The sequence below is a fragment of the Jatropha curcas genome, chromosome 4 (genome assembly GCF_041381405.1).
Source record: "Jatropha curcas cultivar XTBG-Jc1 chromosome 4, XTBG_Jcur_1.0, whole genome shotgun sequence".
Classification (NCBI taxonomy): Eukaryota; Viridiplantae; Streptophyta; class Magnoliopsida; order Malpighiales; family Euphorbiaceae; genus Jatropha; species Jatropha curcas.
In genome coordinates, this window is record NC_143154.1 from 28144317 (window position 1) to 28169702 (window position 25386).

The following is a 25386-nucleotide window of genomic DNA, read 5'->3' on the forward strand; positions in this document are numbered from 1 at the left end:
AATTATAAATGTTATTATGGAAAAAATAATTGTTTACATGTATAAATTTAGAAATATTGCATACATTTTGGGAATATCCAATAAAGAATAACAAGTAAACAAAATGAAATTAAATGAGTATAATATGATAATATGTAAAAATCATAGAACATTACTTATGGGAAATGGCTCGAAAATATAAGATTTCTCGTGTTTGGTTGACACATGAACATTATACTTGTAGAGAATATACATAAATTAAGAGTATTATTTTAATTTACATACTTTGATAAACTTCTTAAACATAATTATTTTCTAGAAAAGAAAGTTCAGTATCAATTTATTAATTATTTTAAACAAGTAAAATTCACGTATCAGAATACTTTCTTATTGCTGTATTTTTTTTTTTTTTTTTATCAATTAAAATTTTGGAAAAGAATATACTTGTTAACAAGCAAAAAAGAACATAATTGAATAACATCTACATATTTGAATTCCAAAATTGGGAATTAAGGAGTGCCTTCTTCCTCTCATCCACTAATTGCAGAATTCCTTTCCATGAGTTTCTCAGAATGTGCATCTTCTTCATTACATGGATTTTCTTTACCTTTCAACTGTCCTACTCTTCATAAATACATATCAACTGTCTTCAGGAGTCATAAGTGTGGGTATTTGACCATGGTCAACGAAATCAATCTTGTTCAGTCTCAAACAGCATAACACTTTCTCTGGAAGTTCGTCTTGTTTTTGTGCCTATCTTATAGAATGTTAAGTTAGTCTGAGAATGTAGAAAGATTAAATGCATACGACACGGTGCACGTCTCGTTGCACGTAATAATATTGCAGATAATACTCATAATCAGGTGGCATCCATCTAGATTTGTAGAGAATGGATTGAGGATTAAACACCTAAATACCTTTAAGAATATCCAATAAATGAATATTTTGAGCATGATTCATTACCTGGATAGTTAAACCAAGATCAAGGACTCCATTTTTAAGACGATCTCGAAATGACTCAAGTCCCTTTCTTGATATGTAGCTGAATCGATGAATATCTAGATCAATCTCAAAATAATTAGGGCCCTGCAGGATATATAGATACATTGTCAGCAAACCACAAACAGACCCTGTCCTAAAAGGAACATGTTATGTCTAGTTTGACATCATATGAATGCAAAACCAAATTATAAGGAATTTCAACAGAGTTATGTTTAGCTTAAGCTTTGACAAAACCAAATTTGAGACAAGAATTACCTTATAAAATTCATGTTGCGGACGAGAAAGGACTGGTTTTTCATTATAAGCGTTAACAAGCTTCTTTTCGGCAGAACTTAAATTCAGATCTTCAGGATTGACTAAACCAGCCATGATCTTTAGTCTTTCTCTGAAAGGAATATTTGATTCTTTTGCAAACCCTTTAACTTTTTCCATCTCATCCTCGACCAGTTTCTGCTTTTTGTTGGAAATTTTAAACAAAACCAATTAACATTGCCAAACAAAAAAATTAAGATAATCTCAGAACAATAGTTACAATAATCAACTGCACAAACCACCTCCCAACACTAAAAAAAACAAATCTGGGAGTCGCTTATATTATAGATAGAACTTCTGAAAATATAAATAACTAACTAACTAAAACAAAGAAACAAAGTACGCTGCGGTACAATAACAAAAAAAGACAATTCATAGAAAACTTACCTTAATATTTTCCTGACATTGAGAAGAAATTTCTTTTTCCCAATTCTCAGAAACCTTAAAGTACAGTACAAGACTCATCCCTTCCCCGTCACTATCACCAAGGAACATCGCAGCAGGATAAGTAGGCAACTGCAGTTTGGACACAACAACATAAATAAAACTGCCCAGAAGCCACTATACTATTAGCTTTACAAATTGAAAAAACTGTTTTAAAATTCAAGTATACTGTAAATATGCGGTATGTTTGAAACATAACTATACCTGGATATTTACAATTAGAAGAGAAGGGATTTTGCCTTCAGCTTTGACATTAGGAAGCTCCAGGCATTGTGCAATGTGATTAACCTTTCTTGGGCAGATAAACAAATCAACACCAATTGGGGTATATGGACTGCAATTTTGAGCAGGGCATTTCCTCTTATCTCTGCATTGTAGATCATTATACAATTATATCTTTATCTAATCACAAAGACAACAACAGAATAACTACTTGGTTTAACTGCTTTAGCATCCAGTCAAGGATGGTCAGAGCAACTCAGTAGCATACTTGAAATAGGTCTCGCCACGGAGTTTAAAATTGGAGGGAGGAATCTCAGACCAACATCCTGTAGTTGTCTTTTCTCCCATGCCACGTGGAATGATATATCCTGCTTTCGGACGATACAAGAATCTTTTTGATGCGCCTGCATATATATCAATAATTGATTGACGGAGTGTTACACAAGCACATGATCATAACCACATAAAATTGAAATATCATTATCAAACAATTCATATGCTGAATGGAATTTGTAGGAATTTTTGGGAATGTCAATTTAAAAAAGAAAAGTTGAATTACTCAATAGACTTGTAACCTGACTACTTACAACATTCATTGGTTTCTTCTGCATCGCATGATTTCCTCTTAAAAGAGAGCCTGAAAACTGCTAATTTTGTTTTTTGAGTTGAAGCACTTATAACCTTGTCATTGAAACTTACAGTAGGAACCAACCGAGCTATGCCAGATTTTAAGGTATTCCCTTGTGAGTCGCATCTATCTTCTTTTAGAGCTTTGAAGCTTCCATAATTATCCAACATTTTGTTTCTTCTGTTCTCCTCAGCCATCCCCATGCATGAAAGCTCATAAGCTTGGGTACCAGTAAGTGTGAACCCTTTTGATTCCTTATATTCATTTATGCCCATCTTATTTCCATCTATTTTCACGTAACTTTGATGGTATTCTTCATATTTACCCCTTCCGTCCATGAAGCATGAAGAACTTTCATACTGAAGCACTTGTCCACCAGAAATGTTTCCAATGGAAGTACCTACTGATGAAAACCGGTCTGCAGATAAATAATTTAACTAGTAAGAAATTGCACAGATAGATAAATAACATTTAACAGAAAAGGAAAAAAAGAGGTCAGATCTTATGAATTTAGTTAAGAAATTCAGCATTTGTTACCTCCAAGCACACTACTGAATTCATCATCAGATTCAGATTCTAGAATACTGACTGAATCAAACCAAGCTTCCTCTTGGCAAACTCCTGCAAACACAATCTTTTCAAATCAATTCTCAAGCTCTTATATTGTACAGGTGTATCTTTAGTAGTGCCTCTAAAACTAGAGGGAACATGCCTTAATGGGAATGATCATAACCAAGGACATGCATATTTTGGAATAAGCACAGGCAGAAACCATTGACTGAACACAAAAATGAATGGGGAGAAAACAACTAGCTAAACATATAGAAACTACCAAAAAACAGATAAAGGAAAATGAGGAAATTCTATCCATTGAAATCTTTTGGAACATTTATACTCTATGTTAAACAGTATAATCTATGAACTACAAAGATATAGCTGAAAAATGACAGTTACTTATGCTAAGACATACCATCAGAGTTCACTTGGCTGAGGTGCCATTGCATCTGGGTAAGATGATATGCTGAATTCAAGGCACTGGATTTGACGATGCTAGGAGTTTGACCATCGTCAAAATCCATATGGACAAATTGACTCAAAGCAAAATCTGTCACACGTCCAGTATCACCATTCCTTTTCTTACTTCCATCATGAGATCTAAATATCTTCACGCGGCGTTTGCCAGATCGGTGATGGTGTTTCTTCTTGTGCACTTCAATTTTTTTGGGTGGAGTAGAATAACAGCCTCCCATTATAGCTAGCTACTTGGTTACAGAAACCTGTCAACAACAAAAATATCATAGTTAAAAGATACCAAAATCAATCTTTGAGACAAATGCCTTCTGCATAGCATAAGAGACAGAAATCCAAAAAGAAAGATACAAATTTTCAGCTAAGCAAGTCAGATGAGTAATTATTCTTAGAATTGGTCAAATAACAATGTATAGTTGCATACAACAACAAAATTTGTATTAAAGATTAATGAAAAATTTTAACAAAACTCAAATTTACTAAATGATAATAGAAGAGTAAAAGTATTGAGATCTCAAGAAATTATACCTACTAACCAATCTCCTACTGGCATTACAATATCCTAAATAAGCATTATATCATTGCTAAAAACTTTGCAAATTAGAAAGCTACATGAAATATAACACAACAAAGAGAAAATTAAAATAAATTACTGGGGAAAAACTACATACCCTGTTGAAAAAGTTGAAAACTAATAGAGAGCGAGAGAGATCCTCTGCTCACTGCAAAAGAAGCACCTTCTTCAAAGTTAAATAAGAAACTGAAATGAGAAAAATATATGAAGAGAAACCAAGCAAAAGTATGATAAAGGGTCCATATCCTACAAGGTAAAAAAGACAAAAACAAGTAAAATTGGATTATAAAATCCATATCAATAGAAAAGATGAAAATGTTGACATTATATCATAGGAAAAAAAGGAAATGCATATACATAACTAGACAAGGAAAACAATGAAAGAAACAGACAATAAGGTGAATAACATGAATATATATAAAGAATCAAATAGATATATATTTAATTCAACTAATAACAATAAGCAAAAATTGAAACAAAATTAATTCTGGAAAAAAATATTTTTTTTTTTTAAAAGCCATTATGATTATAGATAACCAAAAAATATATATATATTATACTTGTATTATTGAAAATTTTAACCAAAACCCAGTTTTTACAAAAAAAAAAAAATGTAAACAAATTACCAACCTGAAGAAGAAAGAAGAGAAAAGGTTAAAGGATCTCTCCCTCTTTCTGCAAATAAACACCCAAAAGAAACAGAAACACTGAAAGAGGGAGAGGGAGAATAGAACGGCGGGTGGTAGGAAAGTTGGTGAATGGGTGGGTCCGACGATGTCGGATCCGGGTTCAATCGCCAAGAAAAACAATCACTCTCCGTCACCCTTTTTTTTACACTTTTTTTTTTTCTCTGGTTTCTGGTTAAGCTTGAAGCTTTTATAGGTTGTTTGCTTTCCAATCAATACAAATTATATTTAACAAAAATATAATAATAATAATAATAATAAAAGATATTGTAAAATCTTTAGCTTCTGCTTCTCCGAGTTCTGCTATATATGTTGTTAGTCCTAAATTTCGCTGGCGCTTAAGACCCAGAGAGACAGAGTCGTGACTTATATTGTCTGTTAAGAGACTGTTACTTTGGCTGCTGTCACGCGTTTAAACTCCGTTGCAGCATTTTAACGGATTTTTGTATTTGGATTTTGTTACTTAATAATTTATATTATATTTATCAAATTAAGGACTTTAATTAGTTTAATTAACTAAACAAATTAATAATTTCAATTTCTTGAATTGATTTGGTGTAGTAATGGGATTTTTTAATACTCGTATCCCATAAAATTAAATACATTTGTCTTATTATTTATTTCTATTTCACTATGAATACAAATGAATTAGAGGACAAATTACATTTTATTTTTAAAATTTATATTTCATCATTTTTAAATGAAGTGGATTTTATTTATTAACTATCCTTAATTGATGAATTGAATTTAAAAGACATATTTACCTTCCCTATAATCTTATATTATTAAATTTCAATCCTCTTTATTATAAAAAAATGAACTAAATTATTAATTCAATAATTATACTATCTTAATTATTTTCAATAGTTAAATTTTAATTAGAATTGAAGCTCACAAATTCATAATTCTAAATCTGAATTTCAGTATTATTAGGTCAAGTTTGATCCATAATATGTATATTTTAACTAGAATTCACACTCACAAATTAAATTATTAATTTGTTTTAGGAATTAAAATTTATAAATCTGTTAAAATGTTTTAGATTATAATTTAATATGGTTGACCTTAAAAAGTCAACCGAGTCTATTTCCTTGGATCTGCAGATTGGAATTTAACTATTCTCTTTTTAATGTTAATTTGTTCTATTATGGACTAGTTTCTTGGTAGTTTCTTAGTAGGTTACAAATTGAAGCATTTGTTTTTCTTTTGTCCAAAAATAAATAATTAGGGAAAAGAAAGTTATAAGCACGAGTTATGTGGAATTAATTAATTAATTAATTAGTAAATTTAATTAGTTGTATAATTATTTTTGACATTGTGTAATTATGTAAGTTTAATTGATATAATAAATGATTAGTTTTATATTAAAGGGTATTATTTTTTTTATGCGATAATGTGTCAATAATGCAATAATAAATCGGTGTAAAATTTGAAATTATAATATAATTCCCATCAATAATAATTTTTAAAAAATATTAAATAGATAACAGGTGAATAAGTCATTATATAATTTTAAGTTAAGATTTAATTTTGATCAATAATTTTTTATAATATTAAACAAATTAATAAAATGGACCCTCATAACATTTTTTTTTTCTTTTGAGAATTATAACATTTCTATTTTTATGATAAGGACATTGGGTATATGTCTGTACATGGAAGACAAAGATGTCCTAACAAAAAAACCAAGCGTGGCCCGACAGGGATAGACTCTATTCCTGTTTTGATATGATTAGCTCCAGCTGATTCCAGCTATATACATTTTCTACTTTCATATATATTAATTGTAATTACTTATTTTTATGGAATTTTTTTTAGATTGATAATATATATAATATACTTGAATATTTAAAAATATATTTCCGGTATATGGGAACATAAATAAAGAGAAGAGAAGAGTGTAGTTTTGTCAGTGCATGGACAGTGGATTGCTCATATGTTTTGTGATTAAGACATCTAAAGAAAAGATTGGTGGAGTTTTCTACGATGGAAAGTGTTTTCTTCTTTCTTTTATTTTGTCACTTTCGATTGTTTTTCTTTATCTATTTATGTCATATTATGGGGTCCTCGTACTCATGTTTTGCAGGAACCGGAATCCTTTGCCTTTGGTCCACCATTAATGAAATGCTTCACAATGCCATGGGAAAATTTCTGCTTTTTTTTTTTTTTTTTTTCTGTGGGTTTTAGTTTATTTAATAAATAATAAATTAAATTTCGAAAAAAAATGTAATTTTAAATTAAATTAATAAATAATAATAATAATAAGAGTTTGCAAGTTAGACAAACGAAGCAAATAAAAAAAAGAAAATTCGATAGATTTTAGGTTGAAGTGGTGAACTGAACTGAAACTATGCTGTAAAAGTGTCTGAAAAGACAATCTGTTCACATGGAATTACAGAAGCACACACGTGCGTATGGGCAATTGTTATCTCACAAGTCAGTGGAGGCACAATTAACCTTTAATTATTTATATTATTAATTAATTAAGTTTCAACTTTGCTTTGGAGCTATAAAATATTAATAATAAAAGATACTATGATATAAAAAGAATGATATGCACATGGTTTGGTTTATCACGCTGTATCTTGCTATTATCCACTTCTTCTTCAATTGCTTATTTTATTTTTTTAATGCTAAATTTAGAAATTTGAAAAAAGAGAACTATTTATTCACTCATAATTATTGAATTATTTTGATTAATTATAAATTTATTATATTACTTCCTTTCTTTTAATAAGAACCTTTTTTAAAATATCTAGACTCTATTAATTTTTTCTTTTTAATCTACCTTTATTTATTTTGTATTTTACTCATAATATAATTGTCTCTCAATAGATATTTTATAAATTAATTTTTGTAAAATTTAAACTATTAATTAGATTTCTTAATCCATATATTGAACTAAAAAAAATGATAGAAATCAACCGAGGGATTAATATAAGTTTAATCTAATTAAGTCTAATTCTTGTTAACAACAAATTTAAAATTCCATGATTTATTTTATTTCAATATTATTTCTTTCTTTTACATAATATTATTCTATTTCCAAAAATGAGATTTGACAAAGTGGAATTCTTTTTGAATTGCATTATTGTAATAATTGATTGTTATGAGATAAAATGTTGAGAACCAATAACTCCTCTTCTTTAATAATTTTTTACGAACCAAAATCATTAAAATAAATTATTTTTTAAAAATTATTTTGCATTTAAATGATATTTAATACTCCATCTACCCCAAAATATAAATCGTTTTTGATTTGTTATTTTATCTCAAAATATAAGTCTTTTTATGTATTTCAAGAAGTAATAAATTATATTTTTTCAATATTGTCATTGTTTACACTAAATATAATAAATACTTCACAAGCAAATATTGATCTTGAGATAAATAGTAATTTGGTCAAATTACCTTTAAATTTATTATAATTTAGGAGAATTAATTGCTTCTTCAATCCTTGTGTAAAAACTTTAAACGATTTATATTTTAGGACAGAGTGAGTAACATAAAATGTAGTATTTTATTTAGTAAAATGTTAATCTTTGGTTCAATGCACTTCAATTTATTGCTAATTAGTGAGATACAAGGAAGGAGCACTCCACATGGGAAAGAACTGATGCATATCCTTCAAAGCACTAGGAAGCTTCTTTTTCAACTTAATTAAGGGAAAAATAAAAAAAAATAAAGAAAAAGAAATATCCTTTTTTATATACAAAATATATGTTTTATTTACATATATATGTTTTAAGCATAATTATTCAGTACTGTCGTGTTAATCACTCCAGGATAATAATAATGCTACTGAACTGCTAGAGCTACCTAAGGCTCTGGGCTTCAGAGGCTCAGCATCTAGGCCCCTTAACATCCTTACAAGAAATATTTAGGACTAATTGATTTGAACATTGCTATTATAATAATAAATTTTAGTCAAAAATTAGGAATTTCCTATCTAACCTCTGAGGAGCTGCTAATAGAAGATGGCCAGACCAAATGAATAAATATGTATATATATGTGAATATAATATTTTTTATTTTAATTTATTGTATAAATAAAAAACACATGCATAATTAATAAATCAGCTTTAATTTACAAGCTTGCAAAGTAATAGATATATATGTTTAATCTCAGTAAAAATTTATTATTATTTTTTTTATCACTAAAGGTGTTTTCTCACCTCCCGGTTAGATAAAAGACTAATCTCTTTCGGACCGGATAGCCATTATATTTAAAAACTCTCCGGAGCAAATCCTGTTATCACAATATTGAGATCTTTTGGGCTTCAACTAGGGTTAAAAATTTAACTATTTGATGCCTCTTCTATGCGTATGATTGAAGAATATGATTTCTTGTCAAATCAAGCAGCCTCACCAAAACTCTTCAAGCTATAGTAGAAACATTATTCTCTTCTTTGACAGACCTAAAATTATCTGACTCATAGTTCTTGATCAACAAGTAACAAGAAATTGTGTCAAGAACTACAAAAAGAGAAAACATATTAGCAATCAACCACCCCTCCACAACCATAGACAAACTAATCCATCCCAGAAGATCATAAGCTCTCAAAATCCGGTATCGAAACAAGGATTCAGTAGCGGTAAGTCCCAAATTGATTGGAAGAATTAACAGTAAAGCCATGGATTTTGCTTCCTTCCTTAACAGACAAGCTTTGTTAATAGCCTTATAGCCAGAACAATTATCCAGACATGCTATAACCTGAGATAAGCTGCATATGACAGTAGTATTAGCTAAAATCATAAATATAACAACTTCTGCTGTCCACACAAAGATTGGATTTTGAGATGATAACCCCACCAGGTGTTCGATGAAATTCTTCAAAGAAACAAGGAGAAAGAAAGTTGCTGTGTTGATGATTATTGTGAGAAGTATATTGCAAAGGTAGGTTAACACTAGAGGCTTGTAGAGCGATGAAATAGTAGGCTTATTATCATTATTATAGTGATGTAAATACTGGATTATCGATGCTTTTGCTATTACAAGAGAAGATACTGCAAAAGGGAGATTAAAGATGGATCTTAATATGACTTTATGAAGATTTGAATCAAGAAAAGAAATTCTTGGAACGAGAAGAAAAGAGTGAGATTGATAAAGAAGAATTGAAGCTGAGAAAGGAAGCAAAAGAATTAGTGGGATAATGGAGAAGTAGTGAAAATCTTTCAATAAGGTAAAGATTGATCTTCTAATAATATTTCTTGTTCTCTCCATGAAAAAAGAAGAGAGATCTTTCCAATCTTCTTGAAAATAAACAAAGAAAATGATGTATTTATTTGTTTTATTTATAATAGTTAGGTTTAATTAAACTGATCATCTGTATTCAACTACCAGATGAACTAACACTAACTGCCAAGGAAAATTGAAATTATCTAATAGCTATCAAAATATTTATCTAATCCCACCAATGTTATCGTTCTTTGGTGGGGTAATAGTTGCTTACACGAAAAGTTGAAATTAGATTTGTGGTAGAGGAGTTATGCTTCTTAGTGAGATTATTATTTTGTTTGCTTTGTGCAGTAGAATAAAAAAAAAAAGAAATATGTATTTTATATCTACTAATTAATTAATTAAATTAATTATAAAATAATAATTTCGTTTACTATTCATACTCATGCATCTGAAAAAAAAAAAAAAAGAGAAGGAACCAAGAATCTTTGGGCTTAAGTCTCATTTATCACATCCACACTATTCTAATGACATGATTTTTCTATCAATATTCAATAATGAAAATTATATGAAAAAAAAAAAAACATTATTGTCCATTGGGCCTTCTTATGAAAAATAGATTGGGCTGGATCAAATTAGACTGAAAACAGTTATGCAAGCCCGGTAATTTACTTCGATAACAAGATGTGTGAGCCTAGAAGCTTGTTGTCAAACGACCGTTCGTGCCGCTTTGCAAAAAAATTTTTTTTTTTTTTTCGCAACGACACGAACGACAGGGAAACTTTTCTGGGCGGAAAATTTTCACTTGAATCTTTTTTTCACCAAGCTTACAACCAAGTATTTTCTTCTCAGAAAAAAAAAAAAAAATGCAGATTTTCTGGTCAAGCCACTTGCTTTGACGATTCTGTATATTTCATCTTCCTGATTATCGTTGTCACTGAAATCTCATCAATGCAATTGATTATGCGAACAGAGTCACAGAAGAACGTCTACATTCCATAATCTTTCTTTGTTCAGATCTCACTGCCCGTATTTCTTCCCAGGTGATCAATTAATTTCTCTGTTAATTATTTTTTTTTTCATTTATATATTCAGTTTTCTTTGCTAGATCTTTGGAGTTGGAATTATTATGTCATTTTTTATGAATTCAGAATATATCGGGTTGTTCAATTTTCGTTTTTCTATAGTTAGATTTAAGTTTTGGTTAAATTAATTCATTTTATTGACCTGGGGTTTTACTAGTGAGAAATTATGCTATAAAGCTATCACTTTTTAACCAGTTATAGGAAATAATTCAAGCATGTGGAGTGGTTTTCTCGTTTCTGGATGAATTTATGAGTTTCAAGCTAAACCAAATTATTATTATGGACAATATAGCACATCCCAATTTCAAGTTTGTGTCTTTCATTCTGATTATATATTTTTAGCTTCAACAGTTTTATTGTATCTTTTGTATACCTGGAAGAGAATTGTCGGATTTTGGAGATGATGGGTATGTTTTACCCCCTTTTTTATCTTATTTTTTGTTTATGAATACCAATATTTCTTGCGGATGTAAAAGGCTTACGGTGTCAAATCTTTTAGTGCCATATTTTTTGTTCCTTTTTTATTCATATTTCTTATTTGTGGTTCTTATATAATGTAAAAGCAATTTGGTTATGTTTTCAGCTCGCAGGTTTTTTCTCTAGACATACTTGAGATATTTGAGATTACTGCCAAAACTATGGCTGCTAGGCGCGGGGTTCGTTACACTCCTCTTCCTGTCGATGATAATGATTATGATGGTGTTGGTGGGAGTAGACATGACCCTCGGTTTGAGTATAGACCTGGAGCCTATGATAGAATCCCTTGGAAGTCCATAGCACTTGCACTATTTTTGCTCTTTCTTGGATCACTACTTCTCTTTCTTTCCTTCTTCATCTTGACTGGTCACATGGGTGGAGATAAATCCCAAGGCTACGGTCTCTTGGCACTTGGATTCCTTGCCTTTCTGCCAGGTTCATTGAAACATCATTGCTAATTGGCTCATTTAGTATGTGGATCACGATTGTTTTTACCCTTTCTAGAACTCACTTTTATTGCTACTTGAATTCTTAGAATTGTGGAAGGAATTGGAGAAAGATATTCAGTTTTATCTGCATCAAGGACTAAACTTTGAATTAGAAATTGCAATGGAATTATAGGAAAAATGTTATTTTCTAGAGCAACCATAAGAAGCATGATCAAATTAAGCATAAAAGATGAACTGGACATTTCAATGAAATGGTACATTCCTCATCCTTTGCCCAGTAAAGATTAGATAAGGAAGTTGTGGATAAAAGTGATACTGTTAGGCAAAAGTGTGATAGCATGTCATTAAGTAAGAGGGATCATTTCATATCAGATCATTACTATCATTTAAAATGTATATTTAAGCTCTCAAACATAGTTAACTCCGAGAGTTCAAGAAAATGCGATGTTGGAGTAAGGTGGTCTGAAGTTGATTAAACTTTCATACGCTGGTTGTTAAAATTAATATGGCTGCCTTGTGAAAATTTTTTTTCTCTCTTCTGTTTTGTGGAATGTTACATGGGTTTTTCTTTCTCATTTTGTGCTCTTTATGTGTCTTTAGATGGTAGATAATGCAACCGTGTTTCTTTCTCCCTCTTCTCTTTCTTTCTTGTGTTTCCTTTGTTTTTTTCTCTTGCCCAGTTCTTTCCACATGAAGAAACTGATAAACAAAATCATACTAATTTGTTGCATCAGAAATTGTAATGATAAGGCTTTTGTTCAATGTAGTTTTTGTTTGTTTATTTTCAATTTTCAAGATTTTATTTGCTTTCCCTCACTACTCATTGGTATCTGCCTAACATTGGCATGTAGTTGCTGATTTGCCTCATCATTTTGCAATAGAATATCATATTTCAAATTTCAATCTTGAAGATTACCCTTTCACATTTTGTTGAATTCTTTTTCTTTTTAGTATTCTGTCTACTTGATGTATTAGGTGCTGATGCTAGAAATTCATCAGTAATAATAATTAAAGAAGCAGAGATATTTGCTTGCACCATTATGCTTGCTAGAACTGAGTAATGTTCTTTGGCAACCTCAACAAAACTTGGTTGTTCTTGTATTGTGATTGCTCTTGTTGGAATAAGAAACATTTGATTAATACTAGTTTGTTTCTTCTTCTGTTAGGCAATTTATGATGCTGCAGTTACTAGTTTATTTGATGACATTCTTGATAATACTAATGTGATTCCAACTGTCAAAAGAAATAATTTTAATGGGTAGCATGGCAAGCAAGTAGCTAAGGGTGTAAACAAGCCGAGCCAAGCTGGGTTGAGCTCTAAAGGGCTCGTTAACCAAAGAATCCAGCTCGAGCTTGATTTTAGCTTCAAAACCTTAACTCAATAATGTTCGAGTTCGGCTCATTAGACTTCATAAAGGAAAAGAACTCGAACGAGTTTTTCTCGAGACGAATCTCAAGTAACTCACAAGCAGCTTTGCTCGTTTACAGCCCTACAAGTAGCTCTTCACCTCTGATTTAAAAGTATAGAGCTACATGATTATGTAACATTTTCACTTGTATCCTATAGAAACCTATCAAAACTCGTGAGTCTTGTGTAAGAGATAGTAAAAAGATGTGCTTATTGGCATACTTGCTACTATAGTGCTATTTATTGAAAAGCAAGACTTTCCCTGATTTTGACTGGAAATCTATGAGCAAACTACAAGTTAAAGGAACTGGCTTGCTGATTCTGCTAGGTGTAACTTTTGGTTTATACCCATTTTATTTCTGACCAATCTACCTGGTTTCATGACATGGTTTTGTCTCTGAATGCTAGTATTCACCTGTCTCTTCTTTAGTCGGCAGTTAGATGTGGAAGCAAAGGTGTCCCTTCTTTTGTGGATTAGCAACTAACGTGCATGACATTGATTCAATTTTATTGTTTTTTTTTTTTGCATGTTTAATTGCCCCTTCAAATTTACTTTTCTTATATATCGACTGGTGGGAGCTTATGTAGGCTTCGCTCTATTGAATATTTCCAAAAACTGCAGGATTGATCTCAAATGGAATTTATATGCATGTGACAGAAGAAAGCCTTGTCTAGTCCTGAGTAACTGGAACACCAGTGACCAAAACAATTAGGCTCTGCCTCAGTGCTAGAAAAGATTGTCTTGTGCACCAAATTGAGAAAATTATGATCCCATTGCAAGTATTATCACCGTGAGTGTTGCAGAAAGCTTGGCAAAGAAATTCTGCAAGAGTATTAAGTATACGAGGATCTTGCAGCATTTGCGTTTGACATTTCTAAACTAACTAGTAGTTCATTCTTTTCTGTCATTTAGAATTGTTGTGTCTTTCAGCTATCATGGAAGTTCTTTTCACTGCTTTCTTTTCCATAATGATTAATTTTGAAGATATAATGCTGAAATGAAACGTAAATTTCTTGTGGCTGCAGGCTTTTATGAAACTAGGATAGCATATTATTCATGGAGGGGCGCAAAAGGATATCGTTTCGCTGCTATTCCAAGTTATTAAGATGTGTAAACCTGCTTTTAGGTTATTTAAGGATACTGTGACATTAAAATTTGCTTTGTTGTACAGAATTACATGGTTTTGAAATTTTTAGTTTCAATCTTAAGGTGTAAAACTTTGTACCTTTTCATCTAGAGTTTTGCTTTCTTGAGATTGACTGTCATGTGGGAGTGATGAAAATATTAGCAAATTACTTAAAAGACATTCTGTTGTCTGTTTTATGGGAAATTTTTCACCCACTAATCATCTTTCTCCTCTTCTCTTTCTTTTTTCTTTTCCAATTCATAAATATTTTATATATTTTTTAATCAATATTCCATCAATAATGGTAGAAAATAGTTAAGAATCAATCTCAACTATGCATTTCTTTCTTTCAAAACGATGGATTGTTAAGATTAAAAATTTATAAAAATAAATTAATTATTTAATTGAAGAAAAATGTTTTTTCATCAATTTTAATATTAAAAAATGTACGATTTTGCTTTGACTGTTACTAAGTTTTACTCTGAGAGTACATGTAAAAATAGAATCAAGATGATGATGTCTAATTAACTATTATTATTATTATTATTATTAGTATTAACATCTTCTATTTTGTCCATTTTCATTAATTCACTTCACAATTACCTCATCATCATCTACAAAGAATTGACATTTACGTTTGTTTCTGATGTAACTTTCCATTCTAGCACTAGAAAATTAAAAGTAAGTACATTAGCAAAAATTAAAGAAATCCAACCTTTTTAAATTCTTATTTAAAACTCATCTAATCAAACTTCATTTCAAGAAAAAAAAATTTACAAAAGAACAAGTGCTGCCAACACCTCTATGACTCAGCAAACCCATCCAAAAGCTACTTTGAATAAATTTCATTCTGTTTATTTCTCTTTTTAAATATAAAATCTCACAATTAAGTTCTATACTTTCCCATTAATTGATTCCCCTTCCCATGCTTACCAATATTTTCTTATTTCTTCCCTTTATGAAATAATAATAATTATTATTATTCTAAAAACTTTATTTTATTCCAATTCATCATTTTCTTTTTAATTCATACATGTATCTCTATTCTTTCATTAAGGTAATATTCGAGTGAAATACTTTTAAGAGTGAAAAGATTTTTTTTTTTTCATTCGCACGTATGACTCTGCGTTTAGCTTGGAATAACATTCAGGTAAAAATTTTCAAAATTAAACTTTTTTTTTTATAGTTAATCTGAAAATAAATTAGCTTATCTAACTAACTATTACTATTGATTTGAATATCCCATTACTCATTTTACCCCTACAATTTCAACAAAATCATTCATCAAGCTGCATTTTACAAGGGCAATTCAGGTCATTTAGCCTAAAAATAAAGGAAAATTTATGATTTCATCCGTATATTATACTACAATATACACGGAATCCTTGCATAATTTTACCTATATAATTGTCTCTGTTATATTGTAATATTCTTCTATTAATTTATATATTTTTAAATAATTATATTATCCATATATTTCGCTAAATTAATTAATTTTTACATGTTTTTAATCATTTTTTTTTTAAAAACTAACTAATCTATCTACGTTCTTATTAATTATTTTATTTTATCGAAAATAATTAATCTATCCTTCTAATAAAAGGAATATGAAAAATTGATAAAAAGATATAACGGAATGACGTGGATAAAAATTAGAATAAATTTATTCACAATATAGAAGCAAAGTCATGTTTTGACAAAATACATAATAAATAACAATTTTTCCAAAACAAAATAAAATTTGTTGTCATTTGAGAATCTCTGCAACTCCTCGTCTAGGGAGAAGAGAGAGAATTAGCAAAAAGAAAAAATAATTTTCTCAAACGCTTTTTTGATTTTAACAAACGAATTAGTCGCAATAAAAATCTTAATCAAAGACCCTTTTTGTAATTTTCTGTTTCTTTCTCTCTCTCTTCTATTCTTTTCTCTTTGAGCTCGATTGTGTCCATCTTTGGCCCTCCTTTGATTCTCCGCTTCTCGGTAAGTTCTTCTTGTTCGTTTATAGGCTGCATGAGTTTGGATTATTCAATTTTGAAGTTTGATATCTCAATGTGTGTTTGTCTTTTTTATTATTTTGTACTTGAGATCTGTGGAATTTAGGGTTATGGGTAGAGTTCACAACTTGGATTTCATTTTTGGGAATTTGGTTTTTGTTTCTTAATTATAGCTTAATCTGATTCAATTCCGTTATTTTGGAATTTCTTATGATGTTTATTCTTCTCGTGAGAATTTGCTTCCTTGTGGTTATTTTAAGGTATGTTTTTGAAGCTAACAGTGAATAAGTGTAGGGCTAGAAATATGTGTTTCTGTGAGATTGATTGTATAATTTGGTGAATTTTAAGTTTTGGAGATAACTTTTATCTCGCTTAAGTATGTTAATGTGGTATTTTTGTTGAAAAGACATGGAATGTTTCTTACTGACAAATTTTTGATTAAACTGGGTTGGAAGAAAAGGATTCATTTAGCTCAGACTAACTAGATTGGGATTCAGCTTAGTTGAGTGAGTTGAGAAATGGTTAAATTTCACTGTTGTTGGAAAGGTTGGATTTTGGTTTGTCAAGATGTTTGTGCATGGTTTTCTACTGTTCTTTAGTAACCATGGTGGTGCACTTGTTTTCATGGATTTAATTTAAGTGAATGTGTGAAATATTATGAATTCCACACTATAGAAAAAGTTATGAATCTTGCTTTGGTGTTGGATTGTTGAGAAAATCAAGAAAAGGACATGCACTTATCTCGGGCATCATTCTATAATGCTTGTTCAGACTCTCCTAGAGGCCTTGTTTTCACATCCATCTCTATGACTTTGATTATATAAGAAGTAGAAGGAAATGACTAGAAGCACTATGCTTTTTTTTGGTTTGGCTAGTAGAGGAACTCCATTGAAGGTCCCATATGGTTGTGACTCATTGGTAATCTTTTGAGAAGAAAAAGTTTATACTTGCACTCAAACTTCAGATTATTGGTTCAGTCTTCATATATGAAACTTCTGGTTTCGGAATTTTATTGGGACAAAGCATTCTCTTGAAATCACTTACTGTTACAATCTAGGTAACACAAAAACATGAACTAGGCCGCATTTCACATTTCTGAAATGTTTCAGAAATGGAAAGTTGGAAACGCATACAAAACAGGTCTGAAATGTTTTGTTTCAACTCTGAGCTTCAATTTGATATTCAAAACTAATGGGTTGTGGTTGGTTTTTAATTAAATTTAAAACATAAACACAATTTAAAACAATTTTTATTTTTTAACTTTAAACAATTAATTAAAGAGTAAAGTTTATTTGGTGGAAAAATAATTTTGTCTAATAATATTTGCTTGAAAAAAAATATTATTCTTAAATATCCATACATGTTTATTTGAAATTCTAATATCTGTAAAAGTATTCCAATTGTTTTATATTAAATATTTCCATGTCTTATACTTTTGAAAATCGTCATTTCTCCATTTCCGTTTCTTATCGTATCCATTTCCTGTTTCCATTTCCAGGCTACTTAGCTTCATGAGTATTCTGCTTCTGTACTTGCTCTTTTGCAACTCTAAACATCGTGTTTATGCAATTGCTTTCTCATTTCTCTGAGTTCTGTTTTATTTTCTTATGTTTTTATACTTGGGTGACAGGAAAAATGGATGGGTCAAATCACCGAAGCAGCAGTAGTGTTGATGTGTTTTTACCAAATTATAAGCTTGGTAAAACTCTTGGAATTGGTTCCTTTGGCAAGGTGAAAATAGCAGAGCATGCATTGACTGGCCATAAAGTTGCCATCAAGATACTAAATCGTCGCAAAATAAAAAACATGGAGATGGAAGAAAAAGGTATGGATTGTTCATGGATTTCCTCTTTTTATCCCTAATTTTATATATATAGTTTATTAGGCTGGGTGCTATCATTTCTAGTTATGTGATTCTTTCCCCCATTACCTTGAATGATTTGATGGCTTCTAATTTTTTAAGTGGGATCTTAACTTATCCCATATTGATTAAAATGAATTTATAGGATTACAAAAAGGTAACTGAAACTTGAAAGACAGAGAGCTGTGGTGAAACAATATGGATTTAAATTATATTTGAATGTTCTTGTGATGAATCTTTTCTCGAGGGGCCTTGATAAGAAATTCTTTCTTTTTATGGGCCTTCATTAGGTCACAGTTTGTTCAAATTTCATCACTTGTCTAGTTTGTTATGTTTGTTTTATGAGAAGCTGATTTCCCCTTCCCTTTCATTTTTCAGTGAGAAGAGAAATAAAGATATTGAGGTTGTTTATGCATCCTCATATTATAAGACTGTATGAGGTTATAGAAACACCAACTGATATATATGTTGTAATGGAATATGTGAAGTCTGGAGAGCTCTTTGATTATATTGTGGAGAAAGGTAGGCTGCAGGAAGATGAAGCACGTAATTTCTTCCAGCAGGTACAACTGCCTACTAATTGACAGTGAATTTTTTCGTGGTGTAACTTTGTTTCTCATCTGGGTTTGTGCACAAATCGCTGTCTGGATGCAGATAATATCTGGTGTAGAATATTGCCACAGGAATATGGTTGTTCACAGAGACCTTAAGCCTGAGAATTTGCTTTTAGATTCAAAATGCAATGTGAAGATAGCAGATTTTGGGTTGAGCAATATAATGCGAGACGGTCATTTTCTCAAGACGAGTTGTGGAAGCCCAAACTATGCTGCCCCGGAGGTGTGGAATTGTGGCCTTACTTTGATGGATTGCTGATCTTTACACTGGAATAGGAGAATTTTCTTCTCTTAATGTTTTTGGTTTGATTCGTTCTCTAGGTAATATCTGGGAAACTGTATGCTGGCCCTGAAGTGGATGTATGGAGCTGTGGTGTTATATTGTACGCTCTTCTTTGTGGTACTCTTCCTTTTGATGATGAAAACATTCCCAATCTCTTTAAGAAAATCAAGGTATTGGGGAGTTATTTTGGTCTGAATATACATTTGGATAACTGCTATTATTTGGATTCATTGGGTTTATTCATTTTGTTGAATTCTTTTCTGTTTCTTTCCTATAAATTGACCATCTTGTTTGAGTGCCTAACTAATATTAATTGTTCTTCCCATTTTATTTCTTCTTGTAGAACTGTAGATATCTGGTTGCTTCTATACTAAAAATATGAAAATATTACCTCCTTATTGCTGAGAGTTTCCTCCTAATATTCATTTTTTGCGGAACTCAAAAACAAATGAACTCAGACAAACTTATTATGAGTCAATGCAGTTCTTATGTTTTAATTTTGAATGTGAATGCTGGACCAAAATCACATTGTAAGCTTTTATATTATGTCCCTTATGGTTTTGGAAAATACAGGATAGTCAGAATTTAACCAATAGTTGAGCCAGCCTTCACTTGGCATGCACCACTGTTTGCTATGCTGCGTGTTTTATCTTATCAGAAGGAAATGAGATTTTCATACTTCATTTTATTCAGAATGTTCGAATCCATTTTTGTTTCCATTTCCGCAAGAGTAGAGCTTATTTGCATTATGTATTTAATGATCGGTGTAGTATCTCGCTTTTGATCTTTCTCATCTCCGTTATGTATTAGTTTTATGATTGGCTAAATGCTGATTTTCCAAACTAGAGCTTTTCCATCATATCATTAACTTGCACATATAGTAGAACAATCATGGCTGAACCCGCATCATTTTGGTCCTTAGGGTGGGATATATACTCTTCCTAGCCATTTATCACCTGGTGCAAGAGATCTGATCCCAAGGATGCTTGTCGTTGATCCAATGAAGCGAATGACGATCCCTGAAATCCGTCAGCACCCTTGGTTCCAGGCTCGTCTTCCACGTTATTTGGCTGTTCCTCCACCAGATACAATGCAACAAGCTAAAAAGGTTTGGTAAAATTTTTACTGGATAACTGAATAGTATAGTTGTCAAATCAAGATTTGAATTGAGAATCGGAATTCTTATTTGTAGAATCAAGAATCGTATTGAATCGTAAGATTCAGTCTAGCTTCTCAAAATTAATTAAAATAATATATATGCATTTATGGATATATTTCCCATTAAGTTTGTCTAATGATACTAAAAATTCAATTTCAAGTAATGTATTTATATAAATTTCAAATCCAAATCATGTACTAAGCACAAAATGAAAGAAAACCTAATGACTTGTGTAGTTTTCAAGTCCAAAACATCAAACTATTAAGTTAAAATTTTAAAAACAAAGTAAAATAATGAAGCCATTGAATTTTCTATTTAAATCTATATTCATTCATTAATTTTCAAATTCAAGCCCTTCATCATTTTCATCTTCTAATATAACTACGTCATCTTGCTCTTCTTCCTCTACATTGACTTTTCTAGTTGTTTTGTTGGGAATGAGAATCGTTGGGCATGAGAAGCAATTCGAATCATATGATTTGAATCAATTCATGCTCTATTCCGATTCACCCATAAGGTTCAAGTCGTTTAGCATGAGAATTGAATCAAATCATACAATTCGAATCGTGAATAATAAGATTCTGATAACACTACTGAATAGCAATCAATGATTAATGGTTGTATGGTTTTGTTTCATTTGAAGCCAGTATCAGTGGCATTTTGTTGATGCAAAGTGGAATTTGAAAAATGTGAGAATTCCTGTAAAAAATAATTCCTTTGGTCTAGGATTATACTTTGTAATCAGCAACTAAAATAGAATATGAAAGTACTGAACCCTTTCACGATAGGGCTACAGGTTTTCTGTCAAACCCTATTTCACCCAGACGTTTGTAAAAGCATTAATGAAACAGGGTGAGCCTTTCTTCAGAACCCGTTGTAATTTTCAATAGAGATATAAATACCTAAGCAAGTGGAGGATAGTGAAAACCTTAGTAGGACCAGAAACCCAAAACCTAATTAGAAAAAAAAACATTGAAATCTTATCTTCAAATTCCTTTTTGTATGCAGATTTTGATCTTTGATTCTTACCATGTTTTGCATTTGGTTATATTTAAATATTTCATCAGCATTGACAGACCTTGGACCAAACTTTTTTTTTTTTGTTTTTTTTTTTTTTAGGTTGGGGGGGGGGGGGGGTTCAATTTGGCTTTTAATGTAGCTAGTTGCTGAAACTTTTGGTTTCTAATATAGCCAGTCGGTTATATGTGAAATCTTTATGTAATTTTTGAAGGATGGATTTTTTTGTTTTTAAAAAAAGAAGTTTGTCTAGCCCTTAAGAAGGTCCACCAGTGTTCATCAGCTATTTGTTAATTCATCTAATATTATAATTCATGATGGTTTATGTTTTATAATAAATTGAGAGAGCTGTGTTGCAGAGGGCTTTGCAAGCAACTCATTTAACCGTAACTGTTGTTTCTGCAGATTGATGAGGAGATTCTCCAGGAAGTGGTCAAGATGGGATTTGACAGGAAGCAACTTATTGAATCTCTTAGCAATAGAATACAGAATGATGTATTTTCTCTTCATAACTCTTTGTAATTGTTCTTTTGAGCTCTCCTTTTACCTAGAGTGACTAAATGTTGTCTTATTATTTGCAATTGATACCAGGCTACTGTTGCATACTATTTGTTGTTGGACAACCGATTCCGTGTTTCCAATGGTTATCTCGGAGCTGAGTTTCAAGAAATAATGGTGCGCCTATCTTTTTTCCTAAGTTTATTGTGGTGAAATATCTTCTTGGCATTGTACTTACGTTAGTGGAAAGTCATTTTGAGTTTATAATAATTTTGAAAATGCATTGCTTAGAACTCTGAAGTTTGTCAATGTAACATCAAAACCTGACTTTGGCCTAAGTAACATTTGTGGATTTGTCCATACCACTGGGCTCAACAATTGCTACCGCAAGTTAAATCTAGTTGTTGGGCTTGGAATATTCAAGTTACTATTTTTCTTTCCCTTAAAATGTGGGACCCAGTGTTGTAGTTGCATGCCACATTCAACTGGTCTAGCCCTAGACATTGCTCAGTTGAAACTTCCTAGCAAATAAATATTTATGTGTCTTATTTCTATCATGCTAATGGAATTATCTCTATTCGTTACTCTCCAGCCTGCAAGTCTGTTCTAAACATCTCTATCTTGAGTTAGGTGAATATATTTTCTTAGCATTTTTATTTTTGTTAGATTCTGATTTTCTTGATTTTATCAATTTTCTCTAGGAATCTGGTTTCAACCGTATGCATGCAAATGAACCTACTTCTCCAGCCGTTGGGCACCGCCTTCCAGGTTACATGGATTTTCCAGGAACAGGTTTAAAATCACAGTTTGCGGTCGATAGGAAATGGGCACTTGGACTTCAGGTTAAGTTAATGTGCTTTTACAATTAGAGAAAGTTGCTAGGAGCTATATGGTTAACAAATAAATAGGTTTGATTTCTTTGCATGCATTCTTGCTCGGGGTTTCTCTCTTAAGTGATGCTTGGCTCAGCATATATGATGTGCTACATAATTTGAGATTTCCTTGTTCTGCCCATAATTGTTGAGTTCTAGACTGGTATCCCAAGTATATTTGTTTATGGAGCATGTCTAGTGGAGTGAAATTGACCAACTTATGCTTGTTCAAAACTATAATTGATAATATTTGTTGTGTGTACTTTGACAGTCACGAGCCCACCCTCGTGAAATAATGACAGAAGTCCTAAAAGCTCTACAAGAACTGAATGTGTGTTGGAAGAAAATTGGTCACTACAATATGAAGTGCAGGTGGATTCCTGGTATTCCTGGTCATCATGAAGGCATAGTTAATGACCCTGTGCATAATAATTTCTTTGGGGATGAATCCAGCATCATTGAGAACGATGGAGTCATTAAATCACCTAATGTGGTGAAGTTTGAAGTGCAGGTAATATAAATATCTTGATATTATTGTTGTCGTGCTGCTATTGCTGTGATGGTTCTTCAAATGATTCAAATAAGAATGCTTGTCGTACTATTGGGGGTTGTTGGGTAGATGTGCAAATAATATATTTTTTGCAGCTTTTGGCATAATGTGATTCGTAAAAGAAAATTAGAAACATCTATCTAAATAATATGCAGCTCAATGTATAAATTCACCCCTGTGCTTTTTATGAAATCTTGTGACACCTTCAATTTTTATTTTGACTTATTGAACACTTCAATTTACAAAATTGTACCTACTAAACATTATATTGACCTATTGAGCTCTTCAATTTGTATGAAAATTAGATCGATTAAATACTTATTAGATAGTTGAAAAAAGTGAAAGTTAATTTTCCAAAAGTTGTATTGACTACATGTCAAATCAATATTTTGTGTATAAAAGCGAAAAACCTTAAAATTGTTATTACTAGTGTAAGGAGGTGCAAGATTATTACAAAATAAAGTTTATGGTGTCACAACATTGTCTTGTCGCTGGTAGCTTTTGGTAAATCATTGCATTATACTGATTGTTCAAGTGATTCTCTAAACAATAAAGCTGATGTACGTACATGTATGTTCTTGACAGCTTTACAAAACTCGCGAGGAGAAATACCTACTTGACTTGCAAAGGGTACAGGGTCCCCAGTTCCTGTTCTTGGATCTTTGTGCAGCTTTTCTTGCACAACTCCGAGTCCTTTAGAGTGACAAATTGTAGGCTCTCAAGAAGAACTCTGCCCATAGATATCTCTTGTTATGCCTGTGAATAATAAATCACGGTGTAAATAACTGTCCTTCAGTCTGATTCTTGCTTTGACCTTTCTTTCTTTTTCTTTTCCTTTTTCTTTTTCTTTTCAATTTCTCCCTCAATTTTATATGGGTAATTGCTGTGTAATACCAACATCCAACACTGAAGTTGGCTAAATCACTAGTAGTCTGTTTTTGAAAGCCTGCTGTCTCTTTAGGACTTGAAATATTAAACCTTATGGCGAATTTTATAATTTCTGAGAAAGGATATACCTCCTCTTCTACTTTTGAGAAAATATGTAATTAATCTTCTGTTATTTCTGCATGTAACTGTTCTTCTAATGGTATTATTCTAAATTGTTTCAGCTTTACTGTTCTGTTCTTAACAACCAAAATCCAACAGTCTCCTTAATTAGCTGTGTCGGATCATAGTATTCGTAACTATTATCTTAATTCTGACAACTTATTATAATGAAAGGAAATCATATCTTAATTAATATATTATAATGGAAGATGACAGCAGGAAAAGTATTATCCGTTCTCCCTATTTTTCCAAATTTTGAATTGTTTGATCTAATTTTTTGATTTTTGAGAAGTGAATTTTTTGGCCGAACTAGAAATATCTGAGTCATGCAGGAAAATTCACTTTTGGGTTCTATTAGTAATTCCATGGATGGTGTTGTGGGCTTGATTTAAGGTCATGTTAGTACATGGAAATTTCCTGTTCAATAGAGACTTCAATTTTCTTGTTGCGTTACTTAATATTCAACTTGGATTAAACAATTTTGATAAAATTGTTAATAAGGGTTTGCTCTGTTTATAGATTTGAATTGCAACTTTAATGAAATTGATTCAATTTTTAATTTCCTCTCTCTTTTAACGTTGGTATTTTAATTCTCTGTGTGATAATTTTACTTCAAATGTGATTCGAATATGAAAAAAAAAAAAAACAGTTATCGAAAATAGGGAAAATTTTTTTTGCATTATAGACAATCAATTTACCTTTGTATTTGATAAACTTAACATGAGAAGTAAGTTCACTGTTTATAACTATGATGAAATAGATGAACAAGGAGTAAAAGAAATCAGAAAAACTTTTATATTCGATCAAAAAGTGTGTTTTTGCATTTGCTTTTGTTTTTTTTTTTTTTTTAAATATATATATATAGATAGATAGATAGTAATTTTCTATAT

The 25386-nt window shown here is 31.0% G+C and overlaps 4 protein-coding genes across 9 annotated transcripts; 2 read left to right on the forward strand and 2 right to left on the reverse strand.

Annotated features, from left to right (window-relative positions):
• Nucleotides 1-345: 345 nt before the first annotated feature.
• LOC105644105 (DUF1336 family protein (DUF1336)) lies at nt 346-5215 on the reverse strand. 4 transcript variants are annotated; one of them, XM_012229365.4, is made up of 11 exons: nt 4821-5215; nt 4288-4338; nt 3558-3864; nt 3125-3208; nt 2547-3005; nt 2228-2363; nt 1942-2104; nt 1681-1809; nt 1237-1431; nt 943-1065; nt 346-732 (listed from the first exon to the last, which is right to left on the reverse strand). In XM_012229365.4, exons 3-11 carry the CDS (start codon nt 3835-3837, stop codon nt 619-621), a joined length of 1683 nt encoding a protein of 560 aa, XP_012084755.1. In that variant the 5' UTR covers nt 3838-3864; nt 4288-4338; nt 4821-5215; the 3' UTR covers nt 346-618. The 4 variants fall into 4 exon arrangements, with proteins under 4 accessions (XP_012084755.1, XP_020538886.1, XP_012084754.1 ...); XM_020683227.3 differs by having other exon boundaries at nt 4288-4353; XM_012229364.4 differs by having other exon boundaries at nt 4288-4356.
• A 3627-nt stretch (nt 5216-8842) lies between these two features.
• Nucleotides 8843-10243, reverse strand: LOC149497167 (uncharacterized). Its single transcript, XM_089720578.1, has one exon. The coding sequence runs from the start codon at nt 10098-10100 to the stop codon at nt 9255-9257; it is 846 nt and encodes a 281-aa protein (XP_089576704.1). The 5' UTR covers nt 10101-10243; the 3' UTR covers nt 8843-9254.
• A 554-nt stretch (nt 10244-10797) lies between these two features.
• On the forward strand, nt 10798-14728 carry LOC105644103 (transmembrane protein (DUF872)). Of its 3 annotated transcripts, none has more exons than XR_016320543.1 (4): nt 10798-11098; nt 11724-12052; nt 14097-14265; nt 14501-14728. XR_016320543.1 is itself a non-coding variant. In XM_012229363.4 (4 exons), the coding sequence occupies exons 3-4, from the start codon at nt 11779-11781 to the stop codon at nt 14578-14580; spliced, it is 354 nt and encodes a 117-aa protein (XP_012084753.1). In that variant the 5' UTR covers nt 10820-11098; nt 11492-11547; nt 11724-11778; the 3' UTR covers nt 14581-14728. The 3 variants fall into 3 exon arrangements, 2 of the variants coding, with proteins under 2 accessions (XP_012084753.1, XP_012084752.1); XM_012229363.4 differs by lacking the exon at nt 14097-14265 and adding an exon at nt 11492-11547 and having other exon boundaries at nt 10820-11098; XM_012229362.4 differs by lacking the exon at nt 14097-14265 and having other exon boundaries at nt 10825-11098.
• Nucleotides 14729-16330: 1602 nt separating this feature from the next.
• KIN11 (SNF1 kinase homolog 11) lies at nt 16331-24557 on the forward strand. The gene is made up of 11 exons (XM_012229361.4): nt 16331-16581; nt 18226-18420; nt 18835-19019; nt 19111-19293; nt 19392-19523; nt 20276-20461; nt 21935-22024; nt 22121-22204; nt 22729-22869; nt 23171-23410; nt 24035-24557. The coding sequence occupies exons 2-11, from the start codon at nt 18231-18233 to the stop codon at nt 24146-24148; spliced, it is 1545 nt and encodes a 514-aa protein (XP_012084751.1). The 5' UTR covers nt 16331-16581; nt 18226-18230; the 3' UTR covers nt 24149-24557.
• The last annotated feature ends 829 nt before the right edge of the window (nt 24558-25386 follow it).